The 9,995-nt window shown below is 38.7% G+C and overlaps 1 protein-coding gene across 3 annotated transcripts in view; it reads right to left on the reverse strand.

Moving 5' to 3' along the window:
* The window catches only part of Slc12a6 (solute carrier family 12 member 6), a 90,553-nt gene extending 80,564 nt beyond the window's left edge, over positions 1-9,989 (reverse strand). Inside the window, exons 1-2 of one of the 3 annotated variants that reach the window (XM_010624602.2) lie at positions 9,972-9,989; positions 8,786-9,066 (exon numbers count right to left, since the gene is read on the reverse strand). In XM_010624602.2, coding sequence (XP_010622904.1) covers positions 8,786-9,056 — 271 coding nt within the window. In that variant the 5' untranslated portion in view covers positions 9,057-9,066; positions 9,972-9,989. Of the gene's footprint in view, positions 1-8,785; positions 9,067-9,161; positions 9,234-9,971 lie in introns of those variants that run through there. The other 2 variants (XM_010624601.3, XM_010624600.2) reach the window with 2 other exon arrangements.
* Between the last annotated feature and the right edge of the window lie 6 nt (positions 9,990-9,995).

Here is a 9,995-nt window from a genome sequence, read left to right on the forward strand (position 1 = left end):
TATATATATATATATATATGGGATATTTCACTTACTAGTGTTTTCTTTTTGAAAAATTAATTTTATTGGTATATTTTAGGTATACAATGACATTCACCATTGGGAATCTGTATCTTTACATGATATATCTTGCTTATTTTTTTCCCCATTCCCCTGCCTTCCCTTATTTACAAAGACTTTATTTCCATTTTTTCCTTTTCACATATTTATTTATTTCTTTCCCTTCTTTACTTTGCCCTGTTTTCTTTTTGAAAAATTAATTTTATTGGTATATTTTAGGTATACAATGACATTCACCATTGGGAATCTGTATCTTTACATGATATATCTTGCTTATTTTTTTCCCCATTCCCCTGCCTTCCCTTATTTACAAAGACTTTATTTCCATTTTTTCCTTTTCACATATTTATTTATTTCTTTCCCTTCTTTACTTTGCCCTACTCCTTCTCCCTTCCCTTCCCCTTTAGACCCTTTCTATTTCACATTATCTATTATACATTTTGATCCTTAGTTTCTTAAGTGTTTTTTTGGTGGGTACTGGGGATCAAACTTGGGTCCTCGAGCTTGTGAGGCAGGTAGTAGAACCACTGAGCTAAGTCCATAGCCCTCTTAGTGTTTTTTAAATCAGCAATAAGAAAAATAAAAAATGAATAGCAAGTGAAAGCAGACTCGACTGGCAAAATGGGAGAAACTCATGAGCCACTTTGCCAAAGATTAAAGGTATCTACCAATGATCATGACTGTAAACAGATGAATGCTGCCTACTGAATTATTTGCATGGATTTCTCCAGGCCATTAGAAATGTAACAAGGATTAGCAATGCAGTAATAAAAATACAAACCAAAAGTTGCTGCTGGTTTATTTAGCAAGGAAACTGGAGCCTGTAACCCAGTTAGCTCCGGGCTAAATGATAGAAAATTTCAAATAGAAAGTAAAAAAAAACTAAAAATCAGATTAAAACCTAAACACAGCTGTCATTTCCTAATAACAATAGTTTTTGGTTTTTATTTCTGTGCTTTTAAAGTACAAAAACAGTAAATTTAAGAAGAAAAAAGCTTTAGCTTTTTTTGTGAGGACATATAGACAACTTCAAAATTTTAGCTTTTGCAAAGCTTCTTAGACTAATTAAGTAAGTTGTGAAAAATCTGCTAACTATAAATTTTTTTAAAAAAGTAAGCAGGTTACGGTAGCCCAAGCTTTTAATAATCCCAGCACTCTGGAAGGCTAAGACAAGAGAAACCAAAATAGTACCCTAACAAGGTCCTGTCTCAAAATAAAAAGGGTCTGGGGATACAGCTCAGTGCAAGGCCCAGTGTTCAATCTTCAATATTGAAAAAAACGCAAAAATTAAATACACCCGAAAATGACAAGCGTTAATATATGACAAGTATTTCTGGGTACGGTTGGTGCATGTCTGTGATTCTAGCACTCAGGAGGCTGAGGCAGGAAGATCACACCAAGTTCAAGACCAACCTGGACTACATAGTGAGTTAGTTCAAGCTTAGTCTGGACTACATAGCTAGGATAGGACCTGTCTTACCAAAAAAAAAATTTTTTTTTGACAATTGTTTGGGGTTTTTTGTTTTTGCTTTTGTTTTTTCAGTTTTGAGACAGAGTTTCACTATGCTTAGTGCAAGTTGGATTTAAACTCACTATGAAGTCCAGGCTGGCCTTAAATTTGCTTCCATCTTCCTGGCTCAGCCTCTGGAGCTGAGATCACAGGGCTGCACCACCACACCCAGCTATCTGTTTCTTTTGTAAGAATCTTTTTGGTGGGCTGGGGATTTAGCTCAGTGGTTCTTCTGCCTGCCACATAAGTGCAATGTCCTGAGTTCAATCACTGGTACCAGGGAAAAAAAAGAATCTTTTTGGTTTATGTCTTACACTCTGAGTAACTATTTTGGACATAATGATATACAGTGTAGTAACTATTATTATTCACTTTTTATTTGGTTCTGAAAATGTTTTCTTTTTAATAAAATAAAAATAAATAACATATGACAGACATACGTTTTAGAATTACACAAATATGGTAACAATGTGTCCTATAAATCAATCATTAAGCTTCTGGAATTAATTGTGCATGTGCCTACATTGCACATCCTGCAGTTTGTGTTCATGTCTTCAAATGTAATTGCTGAAGATTTACAAAATATACCAAAGCACTCCTCTGTATTAATGGAGAATATCATGTCTTTCCATTTATCTATGAAACATCATTAAAATAAGACATTGTTTTACAACCACAAAATAAAATGCTTTAATAATTCCTACAACACAGCTCTCCAAACTTTCATACCTGCTGCTACCTAAACGCATATAATGTGCATTATTCTGTGACAACTAGCCCCCCGGGTGCAGCTGTGTAGACCATACACAAAGGCTTTTGGCTAGAGGAACAGGGGAAGGGTGAAGTGAAATCTAGGTCGCCCTGCTCCAGGTGAAGCCATGAATTCAGAGTCATAAAAGGGACAACTTTTACAATCAGCATACAGCTCCCAGTAGTCCAGAAGTATGATTAGACATAAGGGCAAAGGGGAAAAACAGCCATGATCCCAAAGCTGAAGCAGGATACTATCTTCACAGGTCAGGACAAGCGGCCTTACAAATCAGCATCAACAGCACAACAATTAACCCTTATTCTAATGCCCTTATACTAATGTATATGGAACATCATGACTTTTCTTAAGATTACCAGGAGTACCTTCCTTCTTTTGAGTCTTTCCATTCCAGTAAAGGTGCTAGCAAAACTTATGGGAACCTGAAATCAAGAAACATGCCACCAAGAGGGAAAGAATGTGGGCAGTGGGAAAACTTGGGACATGGAAGAGATCGCTGAAGACAAAAGTCAAGCAGTTATCTGATGATGGAAAAACAAAAGGCGGGTAAAAAGAAGGGGAAGCAAAAAAGAGCCGAGTTTTGTTGTGCACATGTGACAACTTCCTGTGGGAATGTAATCATTATGTACTGCAAACACGTACAATAAAAGTTAAAGAAAAAAAGTTAAGAGGGCTGGGGATTTATTTAGCTCAGTGGCACTGCAGCTGCCTCACAAGTGCAAGGTCTTGAGTTCAATCCCTGGTACCAAAAAAAAAAAAAAAAAAAAAAAAAAAAAAAAAAATTTTGAAAAAAAAAAAAAAAAAAAAAAAAAAAAAAAAATTCAAGAAGTTGATGCAATAAATATACCAATCACGGATATTTAATCAAATCTCTAGAGTCTTCCAGGACAGACTGTAAAAGAAAAGCGATTGTCTTAAAGCAGTTTTTAAAATTGCAATTCAACCTTTTAAAAGCTTTTATTAGACATTTTCAAATATTAACAAAAGCTAAGAAAAAAGTGAAATGAATTCGCATGTACCTTTTACTTCACCTTCAACAAATTATACACATCAGCCTTGTTTTGTCTCTCTTTCCCCAACATTTTTAGGGGGTGTGAGAGGATGACAGGGAGGCAGCTGACCCTGGCTTTAACTTTCACCTTTAACTGCTTTAATATGTGTCTATGGAGATGAGCTTTATATTGGTACTGCAATGTCATAAACATATTAAGAAAATTACAAATTCCTTAATGCTTATAGCATACACACGTTCAAATTTCCCGAGTTATCTCAAAAGTGTCTTTTTATAGTTGCTCAGTTTATACCTGGATCCAAACCAAGTCCACACATTACATCTAGTTGATAGGCCTCTCTCTAACAACTTTCCTTCCACTCAGTACTGTTCTCCTGCCCCAGGTCATTTACTGGTTGAGGAATGCAGTTAATTTAAAAAAAAAAAAAAATCCCATTTTCTGGATTTGGCTGACTCTTTTTGTGATGTACTCATTTTTTATTTTTACAGTACTGGGACTGAACCCAGGGCCTTGCACAGGCTAGGAAAGTGGTCTAGTGTTCAACTGCATCCCCAGATCTTTTTAAAATTTATTTTACTTTGAGAATGGGTCTTGCAACGTTACTCAGGATGGTCTCACACTGTGTTCCTCCCGCCTGAGCCTCCTGAGAAGCTGGGATTACAGGAAATTTTTTTTAAAGCTGTATCCAAATTAACTCCACAGTCAACTCATCTGTCCATTACAGTTTGTCCACCCTTCTCCTGAGAGCAGTCTGAGAGCTCTGTTGGGTTCCTAAGATGGGATCAGTGTACCAAGACAGGCAGTCTTTAAGCAAATGAGGGGCAGTATATTATAAAGTTTAATAACTGCCTATGGATTATGGAGAAGAGAGGAAAACACTTGTGATCTACAACCAAAGTGTTCTGGACATGTGGTATTGAAAAGCCTTTAAAATATAAATATATATATATATATATTTGTTTGTTTGTTTGTTTGTTTTTTTTTTGAGACAGGTTCAGGCTGACCTTGAACTCACAGTAATCTTCCTGCCTCAGGGATTACAGGCCTGCAACACCACACAGGGCCTGAATTAATGTATTTTTATAAAACTATCCATCTTACTTCCTTGCATAATATTATAGTTCACTATTAGTCAAAGTAAAATATGAATAGTATTCAGTAAAAATACAAAAAGTATACTTAAGGGAAGAGTAGTAGCCACCTATGACTGGAAGTACAATGTAATTCACTTAGTTTGGTGTGGGACAAAACAAAACAAAAAAATGTTTACTTGAAAAGAATAAAGAACGTGTTTGGTGGGGCTGGGATTTAACTCAGTGGTGCCACCACCTGCCTTGAAAGTGCAAGGTTCTGCGTTCCATCCTGGTACCCACCCCAAAAAAGTAGTATTTTGAAACCATGTTCTCATGAAAAACAAAATATCAGTTAAGTTTCTTAGTCTAATATCATTCTGCTGTAACCCCTGCATTAGCAATTGGATAAGATCTACTGGTAACACAATATGGAACTCATATATCAACAGAGGAGGCTACACTTCCAGGTATAATGTAATGGCTCCAAAGGTAGATAAATATTCCATAGACCTGCGGATGCTTAAGGAAAAGGCTGCCCTACCCTAACCACTTGATAAATGTCTGTTCATCCTTTAAAGCCAGTTTAGAAGGGAAAGTTTTTATTTAAAATCTTTTCTTTAAAAAAGCTTTCTAGAGGGCTAGGAATTTAGCTCAGCTACACAGCGCCTGCCTCGAAAATGTGTGGTGCTGAGTTCAATCTCTGGTACCAAAAACAAAAACAACAACAACAAAAAAACCCTCCAGATTATTCAAATATACAGTATAATTTATAATAATAAGTTATAATAATAAATTATAATAATAAAAATACAATATATTTTTAATTTTTGTGGGGTTTTTTTGTTGTTGTTCCCCTGGTACCAGGGATTGAACTCAGGACCTTGCACTTGTGAGGCAGACATGGTACCACTGAGTTAAATCCCTGGCCCAGTTTTTTTTTTCTTTTTGGAAAGGATCTTACTATGTAGTTCAGGCTGTGAACTTACTATGCAGCCTAGACTGGCCTTGAACTCACAGTGATTCTCCTGCTTCAGCCTTCTGACTGTTGGGATTACAGATGTGCACACCATGCCCAGTATTATTTTAAAATTTTAATTCCTGTCTTTTTTTTTTTTAAACTCTCCAACTCAGTATTTACTGAATACAAATTATGTGGGGTATCATACATCATACAAAGTACAAACAATTCTATGTTCCTGTCCTCAAGATCGAGCCTTTGAGCCTGGTTGAGAAACAGCCTATGCAAACAAAGCAACAATGTAAAATGATAAAATAGATCCTACAGTAATTGTCTGGATAATGGATACAGGGACATACAGACCTATCTATTTGGGAATAAAGGTCAATTAGGAAAAGTTTCAGAGAGGAAGTGATTTCTTTTTCTTTTGAGACAGGATATCGCTATGTAGTCCAGGCTGGCCTTAAACTCGTTACGTAGCCAGACTGGCCTCGAGCTTGTAGTGATCATCCTACCTCAGCCTTCCAAGTGCTGGGACTACAGGTGTGCACCACCATGACTGGAAGGAAGTGATTTCTTGAAAAAGTGACTAAGTTACTTTTCATCTCTAACATGCTCAGAGCTGACATATTGAGACTCCTTGACTCAATTATTTTACTTTTACCCTGCTTCAGATACCCACTCCCAAGTCTGCACACTAAATCATGTGAACATAGGAAATGCCCCACCTCTAATGCTGTTTACTCCAACATTCAACCCTGTGACTACTCTTTCAAATCTTTCCAAATCTTTCACTGTCCTTCACTTCAAGTTCTCGGGGCTCTTGTGTTTCCATTTTACCTTGGTTCACTATTTTCATTTGTTGTATTTTTGCATATTTCTATCGTTATACTATAAAACATTATCATTTATACAAAAATTGATTTGTTTTCTCTACTAAATAGTGACTTTCCATAGAACAACAGATAATGGATTCTTTTTCAGTCCTGCATCCTTAACACCCAGTGTAGAGCCTGACCCATACAGTAGTCAATTCATATTTGGTGAAGAAACAGAACAGTGTTGCAGACACTGTCACCAATATACATAAGTCACTCAAAGACAAAAACCATGCCTTACCGAGATATTCCTACAATTCATACATAACAGAGCCTTATATATCATAATCTCAGAGTATATTTGTTGAATTATAAAAGTGGAGTTGTATTAGGGCATTCATAAGAAATAATATGTTCCCTGCTTTTCATCATTATTTTTTACAATAATTTGGGTTAATCAAATGGTTATTAAGTAAATGTTAAGAGCACAGGCAAAATGATTTAACAGAGAGCACTAGAAGTCAGGAGGTCTGGAGTTGCACGTGGAGCTCCGTGACAGAAAACTTGCCTTACATTTATGAGGTCCTGGGTTCCATTCTCAGCACATACATTCCTCAGCACATACATACACACATACACATGTACATACACATACACACTTAGGAGTCTTGCACTTTGGTGTCTACTTAATTACTAACCATGTGAATCTGCAAATCTAGAAGGCTTAGTTTTCTCATTTATTAAAATGAGGTTTGAACCAGGCATGGTGGTGCATGCCTGTAAACCCAGCACTCAGGAAGGCTGAGTAGGAGGATCACTGCAAGTTTGAGGCCAGCCTGACCTACGCAGTGAGTTCAAGGGCAGCCTGAACTACAAAAGTCCCTGTCCCAAAAAACCCAAAAAAGAAAGAAAGAAAGTTAATTGTAAGAATCAACTTATAGTATCTTGATAAAAGAAATGAGTAGTAAAGGATGACTACACAACTATTAAACTTTACCAAACCTACCTTGTCTCAAATCATTAAAAACAAAAAACAGAATTAAGGAACTAAAATCATTCTCGTTTCCTGAACCTCGTAGGTTAGGAAGAGTATTTCCTCACACCGGAAATTGGTAAAGTCACCCTCACTTGCACAAGTCAGTGGCTGAGCTACCGTTTTCAAACTTGGGTAGAATATCATTGTTAAAGAGTTTTTGATATTCTTAAAGGAAAATTTTATTACCACAAAGATTATATGGCACAAAGCTGCATTAGTGTAACAGTTCTCAAACTTCTTTATTGTTTTTGTTTTTTGTTTTTTTGTTTTGTTGAGACAGGGTCTCACTATGTAGTTGAGACTGACCTGGAACTCACTGTGTAGCCCAGGCTGGTCTCAAACTCACAGCATTCCTCCTGCCTCAGCCTCCCGAGTGCTGGAATTACAGGTGTGTGTCACCACGCCCGGCTGAAAACTATATTTTGGAGTCTGAAAAAATGTTATGACTTCCCTTTTATCTCATCTCTCTTTTCTATCAGCTCCTCCCACTAAATCAAATGAAAACTTCCAAGCTAGGTGACAAAACTGGTTTAGAAAGCTAAAGGTCTGCAGTAGTCAATATGAACTAGAAGTGGCACTGACAACAAAGACTCAAAACATTTCATCTAAAGCTCAAAGTGAAAAAGTTATGTGGAATCAAGTCCTAAAAGCCTTTTCAGAACTTTTCAACTTGACAGAATGACGTATTATAGCTAGCTACCCACCATCACCCTGAGTGACCTCAGCTACTTGAACCACTGTCTCCATAAAAATATAAATTGCAGCTAGGCGGTGGTGTCACACGCCTGTAATCCCAGCACTCAGGAAGCTGAGGCAGGAAGATCGCTCTGAGTTTGAAACCAACCTAGGCCACACAGTGAGTTCCAGTTCAGTCTCAACTACATAGTGAGACCTGTCTCAAAAACAAAAACAAACATACATATACATATACATATATAGATAGATAGCAAAAACTAATTTTGTGGTGCATATTAAAGTCTTTGGGGGAAAGCCACTAGGACATGACCAATAACTACTATTTTGTGACTGGCTTTATACCATGCTTTTAAGGCTAAAAAACACATATACGACCTAATAAAATTTCGTGTTTAGGATTTTCTATGTTGAAAAACAATTAGATTTTGTTATTTACATTTAAGAAAAATATCCACTTCCTTATTTTATGGAGGCAAAAAGGACACCAAAACATTTACTTTCTTTCTTGCCATATAACTTCCTATACCCAAAATTACTACTGCAGCTGGATGTGGTTGTGCACACCTGTAATTCCAGCGTTCGGGAGGCTGAGGCCAGCCTGGGTTACACAGTGAATTAAAGGCCAGCCTGAACAACATAGCAAGACCCTGTCTCAAAAAATACCAAAAAAAGGGGAAAAAATGTCTACAGTGGTGACTGTGTTAACCACTATTCCAGAGTCCTATAATCCACTAAAAGCGAGGCCTTGGTTCTCGATGATTCTTGCAGAATGCAAAGTGCCCTCTTAGTAGACGGTCATGCTGGATAAATAACTCAGTGATAAAGTATCCTGCTGGTCAGGTTCCCACTTACCCTCGGTGACATCCTGGGCATTGGATGTCCGGTCACTGCCAGGATCCAGGGCAACAGTCGCTAGAGAAGTGGTGGCCCCAGACATCTCACTCATAGGCTCGCTACGGCTTGTTTCTGGCACACTTTCCCTGGAGCTAAATCGTACTCGGGAACTAGATCGAGAGCTGAGGTCCGGGCTAGTGTCTGACAAACCTGGAATGTCATCAATCTTTGTTGGTGTCACCATGAACCGAACTGAAGCCATCTTTGTGGTGGTTTCTGGAGGATGCATGTTTCTTTTCCTTTTTGACAAAGAAAAAAGGAAAACGTTGCAAAAATCTTCCTCCTGTGTTAGCTACTTTGGATGGTAAGAATAGAACACTTTAAACTCAATTACCTTAATTCACATCCCTCAAAAAGCCCAATAAGAATCCTTCCACTCAAAGAATTCCAGACAACAGTCCTACAGTATGCACCATAAATAACTAAAAATTCTTTTGAGAAACAAAAAACATAAAAAACAAAAACGATGCCAATCTTGGGTGTAGTTTCGTTCCTTCGGAATGACGAGTTACCTAGTTATGCCCCCTGGTCCAGAGCTGAGGGCGCAAAGCCATGGTCTCACAACAGCAGATGAAAGCCTCCCCCAAACCTCAGGTTCCTGCCAGGAAGTTCCTTTCTCCAGACCCTAGGTTCCTTTATCGGGTGAGGATCCCACGGTTCTAGCTGAGCAAAGTACGTGCAGATCCACCCTGATCAGGTAAACCGAGAGTGGATCAAATCATAAAAAGACGCGCACCCGGCCACCTGTTGTTTATCAGGTGAATACCCCACAGGTCTGGCTGGGAGGAGGTGTGCACAGAGCCACCCGATGTTTTTGAGGTCGATAATCCACTCGGATCTGGTGCAAGAGGTGCGCACGCATAACGGGAGGAATAACCACACTATGGATGGAGGAGAAAGAAAAGGCTGCGGTGCAGGGCAGAGCGTATTCCTGCCTCCGAGAGGTGCGGGGGTGGCGCGCCCGTTCTTCTGGCAAGGAGTCCCTGGATCTGCAGAGGCTGTCGGCCCAGGACACCTCGGACAGCCGCTCAGGGTCGCGGCTAGTTGTCGCCAGGCTCGCTGGGCTTCTCTCGCTTGTGACAGGTCGCACCACCACTCCAACGGGAGACCCTCCCTGCCCGGCCCGGCTCAGGTCAGCACCCACCGCTCTCCCCTCGGACTCAGCAGA

This window comes from Fukomys damarensis, unplaced genomic scaffold (assembly GCF_012274545.1).
Source record: "Fukomys damarensis isolate Sample0158 unplaced genomic scaffold, DMR_v1.0_HiC HiC_scaffold_17, whole genome shotgun sequence".
NCBI classification, from domain to species: Eukaryota; Metazoa; Chordata; class Mammalia; order Rodentia; family Bathyergidae; genus Fukomys; species Fukomys damarensis.